The sequence below is a fragment of the Alosa sapidissima genome, chromosome 8 (genome assembly GCF_018492685.1).
Source record: "Alosa sapidissima isolate fAloSap1 chromosome 8, fAloSap1.pri, whole genome shotgun sequence".
In the NCBI taxonomy this organism is placed as follows: Eukaryota; Metazoa; Chordata; class Actinopteri; order Clupeiformes; family Clupeidae; genus Alosa; species Alosa sapidissima.
In genome coordinates, this window is record NC_055964.1 from 32,020,573 (window position 1) to 32,043,492 (window position 22,920).

The 22,920-nt window shown below is 39.3% G+C and overlaps 1 protein-coding gene and 1 long non-coding RNA gene across 19 annotated transcripts; one reads left to right on the forward strand and one right to left on the reverse strand.

Moving 5' to 3' along the window:
* Positions 1-575: 575 nt before the first annotated feature.
* Positions 576-22,577, reverse strand: LOC121716138 (glycosyltransferase family 92 protein F13G3.3-like). 13 transcript variants are annotated; one of them, XM_042102357.1, is made up of 5 exons: positions 22,445-22,573; positions 15,442-15,515; positions 15,277-15,324; positions 11,750-15,131; positions 576-3,169 (listed from the first exon to the last, which is right to left on the reverse strand). In XM_042102357.1, the coding sequence occupies exon 5, from the start codon at positions 3,123-3,125 to the stop codon at positions 1,728-1,730; it is 1,398 nt and encodes a 465-aa protein (XP_041958291.1). In that variant the 5' UTR covers positions 3,126-3,169; positions 11,750-15,131; positions 15,277-15,324; positions 15,442-15,515; positions 22,445-22,573; the 3' UTR covers positions 576-1,727. The 13 variants fall into 13 exon arrangements, 12 of the variants coding, with proteins under 12 accessions (XP_041958291.1, XP_041958297.1, XP_041958289.1 ...); XM_042102363.1 differs by lacking the exon at positions 15,277-15,324 and having other exon boundaries at positions 11,750-11,921; XM_042102355.1 differs by lacking the exon at positions 15,277-15,324 and having other exon boundaries at positions 11,750-14,500.
* Positions 17,049-20,412, forward strand: LOC121716151. 6 transcript variants are annotated; one of them, XR_006033775.1, is made up of 5 exons: positions 17,049-17,356; positions 18,831-18,925; positions 19,128-19,258; positions 19,887-20,017; positions 20,198-20,412. It is a non-coding gene; the product is annotated as an uncharacterized LOC121716151 (long non-coding RNA). The 6 variants fall into 6 exon arrangements; XR_006033777.1 differs by lacking the exon at positions 17,049-17,356 and adding an exon at positions 18,416-18,539; XR_006033778.1 differs by lacking the exon at positions 17,049-17,356 and having other exon boundaries at positions 18,419-18,925; positions 20,255-20,266.
* Positions 22,578-22,920: the final 343 nt, after the last annotated feature.

Below are 22,920 nucleotides of genomic sequence, written 5' to 3' on the forward strand. Positions count from 1 at the left end.
ACATTGTCCCGAGTTCAAATACAAAATTTGGTATCGATATGTGACAGTGTTCCTGAGATATGGACGACTTCCTGTTTCGGAGCTTCGCCGCCGATTTCGTTTGGCTGTGACGGGCAAACGCTTTCGAAAATCAAAAATCCTTCTGGTAACTTTTGTGAGACTTGGTCCAAGGATAATGTACATCAAGTTTCGTGGCATTCAGACCAAATTTGTGACCTGTGAAAATTTTGTTTCGCTTTCTGTTCAATCCAATATGGCGGACGAACGACACGCCCACCTGACGTCATCTTCGCGAGCAACTTACACCGGTGCTGCCCGGACGTTTTAAAGTTGGAACGGTGTCTCTGTCTCAAAGGGCCTAGGCGCTGGAGCTGAAAAAAAACTAGGGAGAAGGGAAAAATAATAATAAAACTTAAGAAAAACAATAAGTGTGCTGCTTTGCAAGCACACTTAATAAAACTTAAGAAGAACAATAAGTGTGCTTTGCAAGCACACTTAATTAGAAGAAATAATAAATAGCATATTTATTAAACATTGAAAATGGGTCCCACAGACCCAAACACCTAACAAGAGTTAAAAACAACATCATAATAATTTATTTAATCATTTATCATTTATCATGTTCATGTTCACTAACATGTCCTCCTGGGGTCGGGACCATAGATATTAGAAGGCTAAATACCGCATTGTGCTACAGAACATATAATAACATGTCCTCCTGGGGTCGAGACCATAGATATTAGAAGGCTAAATACCGCATTGTGCTACAGAACATATAATAACATGTCCTCCTGGGGTCGAGACCATAGATATTAGAAAGCTAAATACTGCATTGTGCTGCAGAACAAATAACGCCGCCATCATGGTGGGGGAAACAATCACTGGTGGCCAATGGAGAAACAGCGTGTTTCTGATTGCAGGAAAGTGTTGCCCATAGACAGTAAGGTGTTTGCCGCCAGCAATATGGTGACTGTTTTCACGTATGCCATCTAATAGAACTCGACGGACAATGCGGTGTATAGCTTTCTAATATCTTTGTTCGGGACCCCATGTGGGGTCACCTGAAGTTCAAATGGGGTCAGCTGAGATACTGGGTCTCTTACAATTGACCAGTGCATTACATACAAATAAACATAAGTGAAACATATTAAAAACCATATGATATCCAAGTTATAGTGACCGATCCTTCATTACAATCTAGCTAAGTGAAAATAAAGTTAGACAGCCCGCCTGGCAAGTTTGATTGATGGAATTATACTTGATCAATGTTCGAGACAACCAGGCGAGAAACGACATTTGGAGAAAATCAAAGTACTGCATTTGTCTGGATGTTAGCAGAGGTGAGTTGCGCTGTCTCTGGCAACATGTGAATGATTGGGGTCGCCAATGTTTTGTGACATCAAAATGGGGTCACTAGTCTGTTTCCAGTGTATGTGTTGTCCGACTGCGAGGAAGGAGCCATGGCTCGTCTCTAAGGGACCAGACTGGGAAGGACCTTGACTTTGAGGTGTAGCCTACTCATGCATGTTTGTCCTGGGCTGCGATGGACCTTGTCTGGCCTGCCAGTCCAGAGCCATCAGCCAGTGCCCCCCAGCCCATACGTTTGTAAAACTAGAGCACATTTTAGTCAGATGTTCATTTGTTTTCTTACAATGAGCGTACCAAAGATACAAAGGTGATTCTATTTGCTAAACAGTGGTGATGCCACAGCTGGGGACATCATTGACTCACAGACCTGACTGATTCAGTGCGTTATCAATGCTGGGAATTAAACGCTTCTCAAACTCCCAGAGTTTCTTGTCCACAAGCAACTGGTCTTTGGCCAGGTGTCCTTGCAGAGGGGCCCTGACATGGATTATGCGGCAAACATCGAATGGGACAATGACAACGGGTCCAAACTGGTTCAGTGTGGAGTGGACCGAAGTCCGCTCCACTCTCCGGGGGTCAATCAGCAGCTTGGTGGGGTTGAACACGTTCTTCCTGTCTGGCTCTCGGTAGATGTGCTCCAGGATGTTCACACCAGGCACACGCCTCCACTGAGGCAGACGAAATCGCCCAGTGTCTTCAAACTGCGTTTTGGGGAAGATGTGATTCTCAATCCTGAAGACCCCTGCATTGGGGTGTTGCTGCTGCAATGTGTCCATTAGCTTCTCCAGTTTACCATGTTTGTAAGGCATAATGATCTCATCAATGTCATTCAGCAGGAGGTACTTTGACTGGTACATATATCTGTATATACATTCATTCAGAGTGGCCAGCTGTCCATAATAATGAATGTCACCGTGGTGCAAGTCATACCTCCACCCAGTAGAGGGCGTTAGGAACTTGTCTATTGGCCAAGGCACAACTTCCAGCATACCCTCTCTACTGTAATACCTGAGGACTTTCTCAACATCCGGCCCACAGCTGGTGTTGTAGATGACAACCCTCTGAACCCCAATCAGCTTGTACACCTCCATGGTCTGTGCAAACTGGAGGGCATTATTGTAACCCCCAAAAAGGTTAGATATGCATATAGTAAATTTGTACTTAAAAGATTCTTTGATCTCATGGTTTTGGATTGTTAAAAAAGTCATATTGTCAGTGGTGTTTGGGTCAGATGTTATGCTGACATAAGAGGCTTGCTCATATAAGGCTTGCTGTGATGTGGTAGTAGTGCAAAACACGTCTGAAGTGTGAAAAGGAAAGCCAAAGTGGTCGCTGTGAATATCGACTTTTGCCTGTGAAGTCATACACCGACCATTAGCCTTAGCATTTGGACTAGCATTAGCGTTAGCATGAGTGTTAGCATCATCATTGGCACACAGGACGCAGTAGAGCGGCTGCAGCTCCTGTCTGCAGATGATGCTGATGACCCGGATGACTCCGCCCCGTCTGTGGTCCTTAAAGGCAGACACCATTAAGTGTCTGGAGCCTGGGATGGGGGTGATGGTCTCCGTGGGTGCCCGTTGCCATGGTGGCAGTGTAGGCTCTGCTGATGGCTGGTCTGTCTGCGGTTCAGACTCAGCTGAGGGTATTTCGCTTCTCATCAGGCTCACCAGGCGTATCACGTGCTCCCACCTCAGCACCAGGAGGAGGGTAAACGTGGTGATGCCAACCAGCAGCGCCAGCTTCCTCTGCATCATGTCTGTTCAGTCCACTGGGATTCAGCATCTGCAATCTACACCAACTAGGATGATAGGATAACACACATAATTACACATAAGTACAAACAGACACCCAGATAGCAAGAGGTTGGCGGACCACTGGGAGTCAGCATCTACAATCTACACTGACAAGGATGATAGCATGACACATAAGGGTCCGATTAGTAAAACATAGAATACATATAAGTAAGGGATAATGTATTGTCCGTCAGTCATTATCGGAAAATAAGTCCTGACAGGGCTGTATGGGGTCCCCTCTTAGCCCATGGACAAATAAGATATTTTGGTCTAATTCCGAGACCAGCTGCAACACACATAACATATCACAGCACTCTTTTGTCACTCTCAGTCTTGTGAATAATTTCCAAAAGTGTGTCGGCTGTGCAAGAATCTGAACAGCTCTCATTAAATCATGTTAGATATGCAGTGTTTCCCCTAGAATATTTTCCAGCAGTTGTGCTGTCAATCGTAGGAAGCATTTATTCCTGAAACTATTTTTCAGAGAGGTGAAAGGTCTAAGGTCAAAAGTAAAAGTACATTTCTCCAATTCAGCAATGTTATTGGCAGTTTGTCAATAGCAGTGATGGTACGAGGGTGCAAATATCTTTAAAATCACACCAATTACATCCCAACATAACCAGTGTAACCAAAAGTACAACCATAGACTGTATATATAGAACTGGACAGTGTACCGTCTGTTAAGAGTGATGCGAGCGTTAGTCCAGAGCCCCCTGGTGGCTGGCTGCAGTACAATGTGTAACTCCGCCCATCCCCATGTATTTCAATGGCCAAGTATCCAACTTTCCGTGTCACTTTTCTCACCTAAAACTATTTTTGTATCAACAACCTTTTAATCGAAAAAAATAGTTTTCAAGATGCTTCAATACACACAATTTTTCTTTTCTCGCTGAATTTTTTTTTTTTAATGTTATATTAACAAATCTAAAAAGGGCGTGTTTACACCTATGATTGACAGCTGGCTGGCTGCAGACACGACGCTTTGTCCATTATGTTTTACCGTCTAGGCTGCAGACACTACCACGTCATCGCTCACTTATTTTAACGACACCTGATTTCGACACATAATCTAACCTAAATAAGTGTTGCTGTTATTATCATTAGGCTATATCTTATCACAGTATGACTAAATACATATTGATAGTCATACATTGTGTAGTTGTTTGTAAGAGACATCGTTGTTAGTTGTGACAGATTCTTTGTGAAAAAAGATATGCGCTGTTCTTTCGTAGATGCTAAGCCCTGGGGATCAATAAAGTATCTATCTATCTATCTATCTATCTAAGTATATTAGCTCATAGCATGCTAAATCATGCTAGCATTAGCCAGTTGATAGGTAAAGTAAAAGGGCTCTGCTATATTGATCCGAAGTGACATTAGCCATAGTCACCATCATTTACAGTCCTACTTGTTTCAAATGGTTTAATGTAACCAGTGATTGCCGCCATCATCGTTGCAACTTCATTTGAATACACACAAGTCACTGGAGAAGGCGATGTTAAGTTTCATTAATGTTAACTCTTGCTTAGTTTTGCGAATGGCAATAAACGCCACCTAGCCTGCTAGGTCGACAACCTCGGTATGCCCATTTATGAATCAGCCCGACAAATAACGTTACTTGTGTTTTAGTGTAACACTTTATTGGACCATAGCTTAACGTGAGGAGGGATTCAAAGTTACAAATGGCCAATTTGCTTAGTATGCTCAGAACAGCGGTATCTGAAAATGTGTTAAGGTATCGTTACCTGCGATTGCACTGCTGGAGAAGCATTTTGCATTGGTATGGTTTGATCAGGTCTTGCCAGTGATGTGTAAATCCTCCCATAGACGTACATTATTTCAAAATAATATGTCTAAATTAAAAACTGTGACAACTCATTGATAGGCTCTCTCAATATGTCTGTAATCGTATGCCTCTACCACAGGCTTGCTAGTCTTTCACCAGAGAGGGTGCTCCATTGAAAATCAAAAATGTAATATTGCAGCCTTCATGTCAGCTGTAAAAATATGAGAACATGGACCTACTACTTCAGGATACTCTGTAAACATTTTACACATAATCAGGAAGCTACTTTGCTGTTTAGTGTGTGATGTGTTTAAAGTGGTACTACGTTTAAAGAAACATTTTTATTCTTTGTTTAAAGTGCATAAGAAAATACCACATTATGATGATGATGGTTATGGTTACCCTTAACAAATACAAAACAATATAATACTTAAAACAGGGATCAATCAATAGCCTAATTAAATAAACAATGAAAATGAGGGAAGCAATAATAAATCATAATGCCCGTTCAATCAATAATATAATAACAATAACATGGTAAGACTACATTAAGGAGAATATCAATAATAAACAATGTCAAATTAATCAACAGCCTATAATGAAAATAAAACAGTACAACTGCATACAAACCATAATGTATAAGAAGTGCTTAAAAGACCAAAAACCAAAAACTATCACAAGAACGAAGAGCACTGGGCAACTCATTCCACCAACATGGAACCACTGAGGAAAAGAGTCTTGAATTTGACCTAGTGTTTAAGATTGGTTGACACAACAGACGCTCATCAGAAGACCGCAGTGGGCGGTTGAGGATGTATATCTTGGTCATTGAATTAAAATAACAAGGAGCAGATCCAGTCAGTGTCCTATAGGCCAAAGTGAGAGATTTAAATTTAATTCTGGCTACTGTAGGGAGCCAATGGAGAGTAACTAGGAGAGGAGTTACGATGTGTCCTTTTTGGCTGATTGAAGACCAGTCATGTTGCAGCATTCTGAATGATACATCACACAAAAGAAATAAAAAAAACATTCAATATTGATTTAGTATCAACCAATAATAATTCTGATATTAATATTCTTGTAACGTCTACATCTTTGTGTAGGCTACAGTTAAATACTAAGCAATAGCCTCTGACTTAAATACCAAGGCAGTTAAATGACCGTGGTATGGTATAGTCTACGTCAGCGGTCCCCAACTACCGGGACATTCCTAACCGGGCCGTAGCCTAGACATGAGTTTAAAAAAAAAATGCATGCAAACTAAACTAAATTTAATTCGCAATAATGTCACGTTTTTACATGGCATAGGCTTATATGCAGTTGTTTGATTGCACGCATGTTTGCATTTTGCAAGGTCTATTTTCTTACGTCTGTCTGTCCCGCCTTCAACACTTTTACATATTGCCTTCAGCGCTGCGCAGCCTCAGGTCAGCTCACTTCACTTGATCAGTTCTTGGCGAACGGTAGTGTCACACGAAGTTAGCTAAACTGCTAGAATGAGCAACAAAAACAAGCATCTTTAGCAGGTCACTGGCCAGAGTGTTTGAGTTGCGAGAGCCGCTGCAGAGATTTCTTACAGAAAAAAAGTCACCGTTAGCTGCACATTTTAGTGATGAGGACTGGGTGTCAAAACTCGCTTACCTGTGTGACATATTCGGGTTGCTTAATGACCTCAACCTGTCACTCCAGGGGAGAATGATGACTGTCTTTAAACTGGCAGATAAAGTCGCTGCATTTAAAGCCAAGCTTGATTTGTAGGGACGACGAGTGGACCGGGTGTATTTGATATGTTCCAAAAAGTAGTGGGGGTTTTGGGAGAGACTGAGGCAGGGCCCTTTCTCTCGCAGCTGGTGCGCAATCACCTTGTTGCGCTCTCAAATGAGTTTGAGCGTTACTTCCCATCCTTCAAAGATTCACGGCAAACCAATGAGTGGGTCCGCAACCCATTTGTCAATATCCCGAATAGTCCTAACTTGTCAGCGCAGGAGGAAGAGCAATTGATCGAAATAGCAAATGACGGTGGTCTTAAGAGTGTGTATAAGGAAACCTCTCTGGCGGGTTTTTGGATCAAAACCAAAGCAGAATATCCCGAGATAGCCGTAAAAGCGCTGAAAACGTTTCCCACCACGTATGTATGCGAGGCCGGGTTTTCGGCAATGACTGCAACTAGACAAATTGCGCAATCGACTGGACATTTCAAACACACTGAGGGTGTCACTGTCTTCCATCACCCCCAGATGGAAGCTTCTTGTTGCAGGGAAACAAGCAGGGCACCCACTGATTATATTCGTAATGCACGTTTATTTCCCATGTTTTGTTACCATATTTTGTTAAGCATGTTCACACTTATAGATGTAGCTTCAAGTTGTTCAATATTCATAGTTCATATTGTTCAATTTTCACTTCTTCAAGTTCACGTTTTTCACAAGAGATCGTTACCTTCACTGTTCATACATAAGTGGAGCTAGTTCTTTTCAAGTAATGCATGCACAACACATATGGAACATGGAACCCCCAAACAGCCACCCCCACCCCCCACCGGTCCGTGAAAAAAAAATAGGAATCAAACCGGTCCATGTTACATAAAAGGTTGGGGACCCCTGGTCTACGTGATGCACAGGACTACACAGTAAACCCATTTAAAAAGCATCATCATCTCAGTATACCCATTTAAAATAGGCAAGGATACGTATTTAATAACATTTGGGGTTGCTCACAGTATACCCACCACTACAACTAACTAACTAGACTACACCACTGGTTAAATGGCGCATTGCAATTTACAATTTGTGTGAGTTCAGGGGCATACAGAAAGTTGAAGTTTGGGTGACATCAATAAAGAAAATAGAAACAAAGGGATGTGTACAGCCTCAAGTATGAATGAGGTCACATTAACAGAAGGTTCAGAGCAGCGGCAGACCTTTCTTGGTGCCACGCAAGTTATTAAAAGTCATGTGTTTTCAGAACGTAGTGGTGCTGTGCCATGTCCCATGTATAAGGGGCTTCAGGTTGATCCAGTGACGGTGGGTGATGATGTCAGGGAGATGGATGTCAGGGGACTTGGAGAAAGGGGGAGGACATGCCACCTCAGACCACTCCAGCCAAACCACTTCACGTAGGCATTCCCTTGCTTGCAGACCAATGTAGATCATGGAGACCACCTTGCCGCCACCTCCAGTACATTCAGCCATCACCCATATCTTACCTGCAAAAAGGAAAGTTACAATAAAGTTAGTCAGACAATTTTACAACTAGGGCTGCACGATTATGGCCAAAATGATAATCACGATTATTTTGATCAATATTGAGATCACGATTATTAATTAATTTTAGTGACAAAAATATTTTTTCCCTAAACATATTGGACTTGCTATCTGGCTCATCCAAATTCTTCCCTTCACATTTACTCCCCTAAATTACTGCAAATATAGACTTGACTGCGACTTCCAAACTTCCAAACAAATTTTTTGTGCATGCTACTTTGTTAGTATTTGGGGAAACGTTAACGGCCCACCGGGCATCCTCCCAACGCTCCCCAGTAGCCAGTTAAGCTCTGCTTCTTGTTCCTAAGTTTAATCGCTTAGTCCAGGGGTTTCCAAACTTTTTGACTCAAGGACCACATTGGGTTTTGAAAATTGGCCGGCGGGCCACACACTAATAATAATAATAATAATAATAATAATAATAATAATAACATTTTGTATTATTTAAATGAAAACTTAAAGGGACACCAGGCAAGCCTGATGCTTTTTCTCTACGAAACTCCCCCTCGCTCGGTCTGAAGCTCTTTTCCTTTTCTTTGCATCTTCCGTCAAGGGTTTTCGCTGCTTCTTCGCCGGCTCTGCCATTATACACACGTTTGCAACAATCGCTAGCGTTTCGTTAGCCTCCCTCTGTGCTGTGGATGCAGGATGGAAACTGAAACTGCTTTGGTTGCCGGGTACGATACACTGAACTTGCAAGCGGGATATTCTTCCTACAGGCAGTAGGGGCGGGCGAGAAAGTCTTCATTCGCCCTGTAATGAGTCATTTAACCATATACCGATTTACGAAGATGAGTAATTAACACGAAAACGTTGCCTGGTGTCCCTTTAATTTCTTAAGAAATACTGTTAATTTGATGCTGTTTAAATCATTCATAAATGGTGCATTGACACTTTAAGACTCTTTGCTATGGCTAGTGCTGTGCCCTCTTACAGTTTATAATGGTCAGTAGTGGGAACTACTGTTGCCATCGTGCTCTCTCCCTCTCGTGCACTCAAATACGTTCCCAAAAGGAGTAGCATAACATAGTTAGATCTGCTGCTATGGAGATACTATCTATCTCGATGTAACAAGCTGTTTTGACATTGTAAACGTTGTCTAAGAAGAGTGTTAAGCAGTTTGCAGTAGCCTAAAGTTGACCACAACGTTGTCTATCTCTGGAAAGAAATAGCGAGCAGCCTATGATAAACTAATAAATGCTCGGCGGGCCGGATTGAAGTGCGTGGCGGGCCGCAGTTTGGACACCCCTGGTTTAGTGATTCGTTGATATGTATGTAAACCACTGACGTGTAGGCTACATTTTCATTATTGCTTACTCGTTTTTGCGTAGGCTGTCTTGAAACGCATATGCATTGTAGGTTGCACATGTAGCTTAAAAAACACATGAATAAATTAACGAATCCGTCGTTAGCTCAACACTTATTATAGGCTATATTGGAGGAAGCAAACAAGGACTAAAAGTTAACGTGATAAAAAAAAAGGCATGTGTGGTTTACGTCATGTGATGTGTTTCACGGTATGAGTTGAGAGCCCTGCTTTGCTTATGTTTTTGGTTAACTTCACTTGCCTGAAATCCGAAATATTTTCGAACAACGGATGATCCGTTTCGGGGGACAAGCTCTTGGCCTTCTGCTGCGCCACACATTTGATTTTTGATCGTCGTTTTTTGTATAATCTAACTAGCCTACTAATAGTTAACATAATGCTATTAGTCCACAGTGCATCCAAACTGAGCAGTGCATCAGGCTGAGCAGTGCAGGGAGCAGCTGTCATTGGTAGGCTGCATGCAGGCACATGGTCAGACAAGTTTAAAGAACGCTTGATTTGTTTTGTAGCGGAGCGTTCTATGGGTTGCCAGGTTGGTTCTATGGATAGAGCACGCATTTTAAATATCGCTCGATCACGCAAATTTGATCGTGGGAAGCCAAAATCGTGATCGTGATTAAAATTCGATTAATTGTGCAGCCCTATTTACAACATTACAAAGCATCTAATCAGGCACTCAACACCACTAGTAATACCAATTAATTAAATATATGTGTGCAATAAACTTCACAGCCTACCTAATGTTAACTACACATTTAAATATGCGGTGTGAATGTTATTAACTTGCGTCAGCTTGAAAAATAACGTTATCAGTATGACTGATCATGGACGTTAGATGACAAACTAAGGTCTTTCTCAAATGTTCACTGATATCCCTGGGAAGTGACTGGTTCTTGGCGTAGTGTTTAATGCAGGCGATTCATTTATCGATCATTCACTTATGTCTACAACTACCGACCTACCGATCTATTTTTTACAGTCTATGCTACCGACCTACCATCACAGAAGTAGCTCTAAAAGAGGTGTCTGTCGTTAACGTTAGAAAAAATGCAACGCTGGCAAACTGGCTAGTAGTTACATTAACATGACTGGACCTGGCATGGACCTGGTTGATGAGGTCCATGCTTCACATTACGTTAACGTTAACTTGCGTTGCTTTATCACATCATACCGTTGCTTTATCACATCATATACTGTACTGACTGTCTAGTGTTATTAATCCCCATGTACAGTCAATGGTTACTCCATGTTGAGATGGCATACATTGAGATATTTGAAAACAGCAACAACTAATAAAACCAAGTATATCATGCATCGACTGTTACGGTTGCTGTGTGCTAATCTTCTCAACGACTAACTTAGCCTCCCGTTAACGGTAACGTTAATGTAGCTGCTAACGTTAGCATGTAATTCGCTGTCCGTATTTCTGTTGTTAGCTCATTAGTATTCATCATACTAAATTGTCACAGTCTATAATCAACATAATAAGCTCTCTTAGACGTATTTAAGAACACCAATAGACAAAAAAAACTTTTCAGTTGATACGCAACACTCACCAGACAAGAACAAACCGATTGTTGTTTGTACTGTTTAGCTAACTCACAGCCTCAAAATTCATCCAGCCAGCTAGCCTTCGGCGCCGAGTCGACCTGTGTTGTGGAAAGGAGAAGGGGGCGGGTTTCACTTGACAAGGGGCGTGTTTAACTCGCTGAGTGGCAACTGAGTGGGCGTGCCTGACCGCAACTCCTCTTCACTGCGCATGCTTCAACTTTTGCTGCGCAGCCACACTTCAAATTGGCTCCAAATTTTCCAAGATGGTGTCACCTCGGCGGCTTCAATTCCATAGAACACTGCAGAATGCAGCCACACTGTCCAGTTATATATATACAGTCTATGAGTACAACACAAAACAATACAGCCATAGTACCTTCTTTCTCACTTTCTCTGTGCCTAAAATGATCAAACATCCCCCCCCACACACACACACACACTCGTCATTCAGAACGACACAGTGTCCAATGTGGATTCCTTTAGATTCCTGGGATAAACCATTTTACAAGACCTAAAATGGTCTCTCCACATTTATGCTATCCAGAAAAAGGCCAAGCAGAGGTTACAGTATACTTCCTGAGACAGCTAAGGAAGTTTAATCTGCCTAAGGAGCTGCTGACCACTTTCTACTCAGCCATCATTCAGCTATCATCCGCACCTCCATCACTGTCTGGTTTGGGTCAGCCACCAAATGGGACAATTAGGGCTTGCAGAGAGGATCATTGGTGCTGACCTTCCCTCCATCCAGGACCTGTACCGGTTCAGGGTCAGGAAAAGGGCAGCAAAAATCTCTGCAGACCCCTCACATCCTGGTCACAACCTCCTTCCCTCTGGTAGACAATACAGGGCACTGTTCGCCAAAACCAGATGACACAAAGCAGTCCCCCAAGCAGTCACTCTGTTGAACGCTTAGAAATAACCCCCACACTTGCACTACAAAGTCAATCAACACTGTTGTGCTCATCTACCTCATGTGTGCTTCAATCTTACAGTTAAAATATTATTATTAATACACTGAACTTTATTGTTATTGCATTATATTATTATTATTATTGCACTGAACTGCCTTATATATTTATATTTAATCTTTCAGTCTATACTGATATTGCACTATTCCCACCCTCTTTTCAATTGTATAGTTGATCTTACCTGTGCCTGTTGAGGTGTCCACGACCATGGCAATCTTGACTGGGACAACAAGGAGGCGGACATCCCCAGCCTCACTCCCCCTCCGGACAATTGCATTACCCTATCCCACCCATAGTGTTCTATTTATTTGCAAATGTATACTGTATTTATACGTATACATAGTCATATTTTACTGCCCTTCATCCTATTTGTACTGTTCTGTTTTTATTCTTTTATGTTTTTTTTTATTTTTCTTATTTGTCAAGTGAGTGTTGTACTTTGAGAGCAAAGAATAACCTGAGTTGAATTCCTTGTTTGTTTAGGCAAACCTGGCCAATATAGCTGATTCTGATTCTGAAGATTGTATAGGACACTAATGGACACTTGATAGTAGACTATTTGAAAAAGGATGATAAGTCTGCATATTTGTTGGGCCAAACCTGGTAATAAATGAACTTGCTTGAGACACACACATATATTATATAAAATAGACTAGGCTTTCATTTGTAAAATTGATTTGGAATATTTTAACCTGCAGCCTAGGCTACTTACAGATCATGGCATTGTGTACACTGTAGGCATAAATTAGGCTACTTCAGATCAGGCAGCATCATGGTGTCAATCGTCACTGCTTTTGTCTCTGAACGTGACAAAATGTGACAGCCCAGTGTAGGAGCAATTAAAGGTACACTATGGAGGTTTAGATATTTTTGGCGACTGTAGAGCTCCCTCTAGAGCCGCGATGTATTTATATGTTACTCTGCTACTGTAAATAGCAAACTTCTCACAACTTTCCCCCCCTGTACACAACGCAAATGCATTTGTTGTGGAGGTAAAGAGGCAAAAACTATCCCCAAAGAGCTATATATATACTGACGCGATTCTCGCGAGATTTGGTGGGCAGCCGATCTTGGAAGTTGCATAGCTGGTTTTCTCAGTAGGGACTCGCTACAGTACATCTATGCTCAGGGGCGCAGGAGATATTTTCAAAGTGAGGGGGACCAAATTGTGAGCAAAAACCCAGATAGTGAAATTGAGCTTCTAGATATCACACCACCACTTCTGTCTACCATCATAATATTTTAAACTTGCCAAAATATTAAGATCATAACAATGATGGTTTTCAAAATATGTTTTGATCAAAACTGGAGGAAGGGCAGAATACCAGTTCTGCCCTCAGACCAGCTTCTTGCTATGTGGGCGGTCTCAGCTTTTACATTTATGCGATTCTACTTTTGAGTTATTTTACACTGCTTGGGAACTCGAAGAGGTATGCACAAAATATATGTGTATTTGTAAATACAAAAACACAAATACACAAATATATAAAGTAAATTGTACAAATATGTGTGTATTTGTAAATATATTTTTGACATCTACAAATAAATATGTTTGGTTTTGTGTGTGGGAGGCGTGGGTTCTGCATTTGTGGATCACATTTGTGGATTTGTGAATCGCATATGTGGATTTGTGGATGACGTAATTTTGAGACATTCCTATCGCACAGCGATCCACAAACAAATACCCCTGAATTTGTGCGTGCAAATTCACCCTCCTCTGGACAACCAGTAGATGGCAGTGTTGTACAACATGTCTGTTATCAACTGATAGCAACTGAATCTTTCGACCACTGTTTTCCCTAGTTCAGTTCAGTCAAGTCAAGTGGTCTATGACTAGCAGGATCATAGACTGTAGGCCTATATATAGAACAGTCTATGAGCAGGATTAACAACATGTATGGGTAAGTAATAACTATAGCCAGAACGATTTATTATCGGTTTCGATGTGTAGTGCCGTTTTTAATTTTATAGACTATAAATAAGTCCATTTAGTCAGTGTACAGCTGCTAACGTTAACCAGCTGGCTAAACAGCTGGTGCCTGCACAAAACACATTAAGTTAAGATTTCCCTTAAAATCCGATTTAGGGCCCCCTTAAAATAAAATGTAGTTTTCCCTAAAGTTATTGTGTCTTGCAACTCAAGTGACAGGCTGTGTTCGTGTTCGCTGTTTTACAGATGTTGCTCTTAACCCTCTGGCGCATAGCGGTCACTACAGTGGACAGCTGTTTAAAAGTCATTTTCTTCCTAAATGCAATTGTTTCTATGGTGGAATTCCATATCAGTTGTTAGAATGCTCTCTGCCCCCCTTCATTAAGGTTTATTGAGTGGTAGGTTGTTAGAACTACAAGTAAACCTCCTCTGAATCCAAGATGGCCGACAAACAGCCACACGGTCGGCCCCTGCTGGGATATCTTGTCAATCCTTCTATACCAGAAGAACCCTAGAGGTAAAAAAAATATGATGATATGCGGGGATATCTAAGGAACAATATAATTATTTTAGTTTTGAAAATGTTATTTCAAATAAGTCTAAAATTGCGATTAACGATGTGTCCAATATAGTGGACGTCATGCATTTCTAAGTATATTTCCAATACAAGTCATGTGGTTTATTCATCTTGATATTCAGTTCATTTTTGGTGTATTTATGTTAGTTTTAAAAATCTGTAAATTTTTGTGCAGATTAGATGTAGTTTGTGTTAGTAAAAAAATAATTTTATCATATTTTTAGAACACAAGTACAGCAAAGAATAGGGAAGACTATAGAATGGTCCCGGAAATTCCCTTGAAGAAGTATGGAGTATGTTCCTTTTAGAGATGTTTTGAAAGCTTAGATGGAAGCTTTACAGTTGCTAGCGCTGTTTGCTTTCTTATTTCGGCCTAAATAATAGGTCTATAGAACGTTGAGGTGTGTGAAAGTATAGTTAAATGCTTTTCAAAGCATAAAATGAAATAGCTGTTCATGGATTTATGATAAAATTGAATTTGATTCATTCTTCCATTAAGTTTATTCTGTTTGTGTTGAGTGTTTAAGCGCATGTAGTCCAGTGTAGTGGACATGTCTGTAACTTTCTGAAAGAATCATATTTAAAAAAAAAAAAAAAGTGAATATTTGTTTTTTTCATGTTCTAAGAAGAGTAAAAACACATTTAAAAAAAATTGACTCAGGCTTTCATAATTCATGCATCAGAGGTTAACGTTACAGATGTTAACATACCTTAACGTAAGGTGAGAGCCAGCTCAGCTGAGATCGCTATCTGACAGACTGCCATTAATGTCAATATTGCTAAATGGACTTATTTATACAGTCTATGAAATTAAAAAAACGGCACTACACATCGAAACCGATAATAAATCGTTCTGGCTAGTTGTTATTACTTACCCATCAATTTAATCCAGTGTCTTCCATGTCGTTAATCCTGCTAGTCATAGACCACTTGACTTGACTGAACTGAACTAGGGGAAAACAGTGGTCGGAAAAAATCAGTTGCTACCAGTTGATAACAGACATGTTGTAGGGTAGAGTGGGGGAAAACGCCCCTTGGGGTAAAACGCCCCCCCTCCTATATTTCACAAACTAATCACTAGATGAAGTAAAATGTTGTTGTTTTTATTTCTATGCACTATGTTGACAATGGTGATGTACAAGTACCCACCATAAAATGGATGCATGCTCTGTACTTCAGGAAAACAAAAGAAAAATGGATTTTTAGGCAAGTGTTCTAATTTTCAGCAGTCACTAAAACAAAGTTGGATATTGCCAATATATTGATCAAATATAGTAGCTTGTAATCAATTTATTGATTATATTTTATTGCTCCACAATAGATTTTGTTTACTTTAGTTGCTTACTTTTGGTTTTGCTATTAATGTATGAGGGGCATTGCTTTGACAGGGTGGGGGCATTTTACCCCACCGCTGGGGCAAAACGCCCCTTTTGCACAATTTTTGTTGTTGGTAAAATACTAATTAACTGTTAACTCTGGACAATTTTCATATTTGGTTTATAATTCATGACATTGTCACTCAAAACTAGGATAGCAATTCTACATATATTTAGCTTTTTGTTTCACAGTAATATCACATATTCCTTAAGGGGGGCGTTTTCCCCCACTCTACCCTACAACACTGTCATCTACTGGTTGTCATGAGGAGGGTGAATTCGCACGCGCAAATTCGGGGTATTTGTTTGTGGATCGCTGTGCGATAGGAATGTCTGAAAATTACGTTATCCACAAATCCACAAATGCAATCCAGAAATGCAGAATCCAACGCCTCCCACACACAAAACCAAACATATTTATTTGTAGATGTCAAAAATATATTTACAAATACACACATATTTGTACAAATTACTTTATATATTTGTGTATTTGTGTTTTTGTATTTACAAATACACATATATTTTGTGCATACCTCTTCGAGTATGTACAAATCTTTATGAGACAATTCTACCCCCATCCTGAATACTCTAAAAGCTGCATGGGATGTTTATACGTCTGTGATCCAAACACACATGATCAAATAGTAAGGCCTACTTAAATTGTCTGGTATAAAGTTGTCAATCAAATTACCTAATCAACATGCACTCTAGTTAACATTTATTGATGTAATGTTAGAAAATGTGACGGAACACTTGTAATGGCTTTACCAGAACACATGAAGATCAAAGAAATCAACAGGCAATTATCTAAATACATTGAATTAATTAAAATTATTAATAATATTTAACATGTACTTTTTACATTTGAACATATTGTGGACAATTACATATAACGTGTTGTTTTACATGAATTTCTGTCTCAAATGTGAAGAGAATTCACTAAAAGTGAGGAAAGTGAGGTAAATGTTGAAAATTTATCAGCTAAAAAATTGTAACCGAATTTTTACATTCAGCACCCCATACATAATTGACTGACAAGGTGTTACAATCGAAAACATAGTCTACCCAAGCCCCCCCCCCCCCCCCCCCCCATATATATACACTGTAAAAAATGAATCCTGGTGCCAAGGAAATTACACAAAAAAAATCAAGTATGACTTAATTTCTTGAAGCAGTCGCCTTAAAAAAATAACTATTATGTTTTCCCCCAAATAAATCAACTACATTTGCGAGAAATATATTCAGAGAAAATGTTCCCTAAAAGAATTGTGGGAAATTGCACAATTTCTCGCTGATAAATGTGCAGCCTTTTCCTCAAATATTTTGAACATCTGAAAAACGTCCTTCAGTTGAGATTTTGAAAAGAATGCCTCAAAGACGGATGCCATTGAAGTTCAGCATGGAATAGTAAAAGGTAAAGTATTTTGTTCCTGCTACTTGTGAAAGCTAGCATGAAACCTACTACAAATATACAATTAAGTAATGTCACATCACAGGTATATATTTTCATACCAACGTGTTTGACCTACTAGGAAATATTGGTGAAGTTAGCTTAACAGTAGCAAGGTCGCTAACGTTAGCTGTAGAAGCTAGCTGCTACTCAGATGGTTGGTAAACTAACCAGCAAGCTAACCTTAACTTCGGTAGGTTATATTATAACCTTATCAATTTGAAATGGCCAAGTTTATAATCATTTGTAATACTTGGGACACTCTAAACTGACATTAATATCGTAACACCCCCAATTATCACCACTTTTGTTCAGAAATTCTAAAACAACGATGTTTTTTAACACTTCAAAATAACATTTACTAAATGAACCTTACATTTTTCAGTAGCCATAGTTGTGTAGATTTGAACAAAATCTGGTTTGGTTCTTAACGGGAGCATTTACTGCCTGAAATATCCGATTTTGTTTACCACGCTCGGAGTTATAGTGCTGGCCTGATGGGTCGCCTATTTACACCGTTTCTACGGCACATGGACGGTTAGACCGAGAATTCTCGTCGTGAAATTAAAATTCCACTGGAGCTCCAAGCGGTTGTGTACACGCAGCCTTACAACACTGTTTACAGCTCCTCGAGTCACGGTAAAATGTCATTTTTGGTACATAGCTAATTTAGATACACCTATGTTGTGGGTGGTTGCGTTTCTATAGGAGTCCGCTGTCTTGGTTTGTATAGAAATGGATATTAAGTGACACATACACGCAAGACGGTGGAAATACGGGACCGGTGGAAATAGGGGGAGTTACGATATATTATTGGAGTCGACGACGTCTTAATCTTTTTGTAACGAATTTGAAAATGGTTGGTTGGAATTTTAATAGCCACTGAGGGAATAGCTAACGTAGCTGGTTAACATTAGTTAGCCAGGACTCCACTGTTCTAAGCGATCTAGTGTGGTGTCAAATGCTTGTCTGGCACTAAGGGATCTGTTGACTGACTAATTAAAGCAGTCTGTCGACTAATTGACGTTTGATTGAACTGAACACTATTTGCTTTTAATTCGGGTTATATATATTTTGCTCGTAGCTAACGTTAGCTGAGACCACCAGGGCATTCTTTTAGGCATTTGTAGCATACACGTGGTGTAAGGTAACTGTTAGTGTTGTTGGTTAAGGTTAGGTGCATTGTCCATTCTCAGTAATAGTATTGATATTAGTTAAGTGTCTGTTGGTTTTATTTGGGTTATTTAGCGATCATGTCAACATATTTGAACACAAACACTTCTGTTTGTCTGCGGTTAAAACATTTGGTAGCCTACATGGTAAATGATGTCAGAATGAATTTTGGAAGTCCTTTGCTAGTTAAGTTAGTTGATATACTGCTGATAGTCAATTGTGGTTCTTGTGTTTATATAATTATGGATTTTGTTTGTTTTAACAGGGTTGGCAAAATGCTCATCAAGGTCCAGTACCGTGGACTAAAAAAGTACCTCAAACTGCAGCCTGGTTTTTCTTATGAAAGTTTCATTGAAGAAGGTAAGGTTTTATGTGAGCTTAGCTAATAAATTTAAAATCCATGTTTGCATGCATCTGATATCAGATCACTTGGCCAGTGGGTAAGGTAAAAAAAAAGATTTTGTTACCCTTTAGTTGAATTAAATTAACTAAAATTAGAAACTGAATTTCTTAAATTCTTAAAGCAACCCTTTAAGATTCCAATTTTGTGTTTTTGCAGCAGGTTCTTCTACTCTAAATTCTTCACTTTTCTGAAGTGATATGGAGAGGTCCTCTTCAAACAAGGGACATCAATCTCCTGGTGCAGGAGAGAACACCTCTGCCATAGGGGATGCAGCAGAAAAGGCCAAATGGGTGAGCATTTAAAAGTAAAATCTCACTAGGAGAAATCCTTGTCTGTCCTTCAAATGCGGAAGCCTGGCTTCGTGTTCCGGTAGTGTCAAATCAACGGGCACGTTCAATCTTGCAGCACTACACAGATCTGGCTGAACGTAAGGCATGTTTTTTAGATTCAGCCAGATCTGCTTGCAGATCCAGTGCTGCAAGATCGAACGCGCCCGCTCATTTGACGTTAACGGAACACGAATTTAGGCAATTTTCTTCCTTCAGATACAGGTCTTGTTATAATCTCCCTGTACACTTTCAAAAGTTTATAACACTTTAGTTTGTCTGTAGAGACCCTCACCACACTACCAAGTGTAATCATATTTTGAGCACTGCCAGTGGTTTAAAATAGTGTTTGTTTTTTCAACATGCTTGCTGCCCCCTTAACTTTCACTGTAGCCTATGCTGTGGTCTGTGTTGCAGTCTTGCTCAAAACTCCACCAATTAACACAATTTTGCTACCACACTACCATAAATATACCCTAGGTTGTTTGTGCTCTTGAGTTACACTTTAATACATCTCCTGTGTTTTTAGAGGGTGCAGGTAAGTTTTCTCTTTACAAGTGTATCACCGTTATTGTTTCTCTTTTACCCATAGATGGTCCAGGAGGTTCTGGAGAAGAGTTCAGGGGGAGAGGAAACAATGGAGGAGTATAAGAGATTGAGCACCTTGACACACTGCACAAGACGGCATCATATCCTGGTCAGCCACATTGTTGAAATGCATGGGTATGTTTTGTTTTGTAATGTGAAAAAACAAAGTAGAAGCATTATTGTGCACATATAGCCTCTCACACAACTTGCCTGCAGCGTGACAAGAAAAACCTAAATTTGGTAGTAGAATTGTTGTGTAAAAACAAATTTGAACTGATGTTTGTCCTTCTTTACACTTCTCTCATCTTCTTAAAGGAACTCTGGATCTCATTCATAGTCAGCATTGGGTCCTTGGTTACCTGTCTGACCAAGGCCCCTTTGTCCCAGGATTACTCAGTTTGGCTTGCATTTTGTGTAGATATTGATGAAGATGATATGTTTGTTATATCTCTGTCAGTCATCTGAATATTTTTAAATGTTTTTTTTAAATGCCCAAGCTATTGTTATTTTTTTTCCCTCAACGTCAGGTTTAATTTACACTGAATAAATGCTGTTAAATGAAATACTGACTCTAATTGTGTATATACTGTACACCACATCCTTTAAAATGTATAGTAATAGACTTATTTAAAACATGCATAACTGCTCAAAATAAGTGAGGCAACTATATTACACGTGATTTTATCATGCAATATTAACCAGAAAAAATCAGGGAAATTTCCTTGATTTATTTTGAATATGCTTAATTGCATTGAGATATTTTACACAATTTGTTTTTGTATACATGAATAATTTAAGTAAATTTCCATGATTTGTTAAAATCTATATTCTTAAAAATAATAGGGTTATATTTTTCCCTAATATTTTCACGTGTAATAAGTTGCCTCATTTTTTTCATGCATTCCTACTGTGTCATTTTTTACAGTGTATATATATATATCAGGATATTAGTATGTGGAAGCTGTGTTTGCACCAAAGCTCTCCTGCATTATATTAGGCTACCTCACACATTCTTCATATGCGTCATACATTCATCTATTATTATTCTAACTATTAAACGTCCACCACCATTATGAAATACAATCATGGCACAAAAATAATAAATAAAAATTTCACTCCAAGTCCATTCTGAATGCTGTTAATGTTATGGCTCTTTCAATCCTCAAATAAATGTGTGTGTGTGTGTGTGTGTATGCATTTTCTGTAGTAGGGGTGTCCCCAAAGTGCTAATCACCACAATCACCAGTGGTAGTAGTGGTATAATGCGGTAAAATAAAGTAGGTCAAATCTATTTCAAGATGTGATACTAGCATGTTTTTAAAGTCTTTGCTCCATACATTTATGTGTCAAAATAAAATATTCATAATGGGAAATAATATTGCCTTTAAAGTATAATTCAATTCAAATCACTTTATTCTTCCCCATGGGGCAATTAAATACAAATTCCAGCGAAAATTGACCCAAGGGTGTTTTTCTGTATTAAAACACATCAAATAGCTGTGTGGAGACAGTATTTTTCGTTGATCAACCACTACAGAGCTTGCTCCGGTATACGCTATAGAGCCCAAATTGCAAACAGTGGATTAGCTAAGGGCCGTGAACGAAACGCTTCCCAAATAGCATTTTTTTAACTAGTAATATTGTTTAAAACAGCATCAAACCTCCTCAGTAGCTTGCTCAGGGTCCCTACACATAAAACGAAGCACCAACAACATAGTTAGCGGACCCGGAGTTTACTACAGTCCAGTCAGATATAATTATAATTGTGACTTTTCTCTAAATGAGATGAAAATGAAAATAATTTTTATCTTATCAGAGTATATGAGTAAAGTTCAGTTTCGAGTGCATTATGAGTACACAGTGCTTTTCCTGTCCCTTAAAGCTCTTTAAACTAGGGCTGTCAATCGATTAAAAAAAATATTCTAATTAATTACATACTCTGTGATTAATTCATCTAAATTAATCGCATATATAATTTTTGCTGTGAAAGTATTTTAAATATTTAAATTCAAATGAATCATTGAATAATCAGCATTAGTGACATTAAAGTTCAAAAACTCTTGTATTATTATTTTAATAATGGCCATAATAATCTATGATATGACCTAAATGCTGAGGAAATAAATTCAAAAGTGCTTTGTTTTTTTTTTTCACATACAAGGTATTTCAGGCCACAGATATAACCTAGCGGACACAATGAAAATAAATTAACACTCCCCTCAATATCAACACTATTTCTTTGCATTGATGTGCGACTTTAGAGTTGATGAACTCCGGTGATATGCAAATTCCTTGCTGCAGACATTGCAGAGGACTTTTAATCAACACTTTATTTTTATCAACACCATCAGGCCGTTTTTTAAAAGTAAATGTTCCAATCAATGATCTAGGCAGGACATTTCCTTCTCTTTCCTTCATTTTACAGTCTAATGGTTACTGACTAGAACGGCTCGGGGTCATACGGAATCGATTAATCTGCGTTATTTTTTCTCAAATGAATTAATCGAAATTAATCAGTTATTTTGACAGCCCTACATTAAACACATGCCGAGAACCACTCACCTCGGCCACTGGACACAGATCTCCTTTCCTGGATTGGAGGTTGTCCAACTCCTTCAGTTCTCTATCAGTATCTCTGTATCTCTAACAACTCTGGAAAATAAGCTAAGCCCTCACAGGCTGGCAAACTGCATGATGAAAAACTGAAAAGGAGGGCAGCAAATCTGCTGTAATACAAGCTCCCCCTACGCCATCACACTCTTATCTTCTTCAAACAGACACACCAAAGAATGCAGATAACACTTGTTAACCTGTAATCTAAAAGAAATCACTCAAAGCATTTTTTTTTTATATTTGTTTATATTGTTATGTACATAAACAGTATATAAACAGTTGAACTTCTAACACTGTTCTGGTCAAAAATGACCGATTTACACATTCCCTGTACCATAAATATGCCATTTTTCATCAGATTGCCTCAAGACCTTCACTTCACAAAAGACACTTGAACACATTAAATTCATTGTGACTAATTTCTT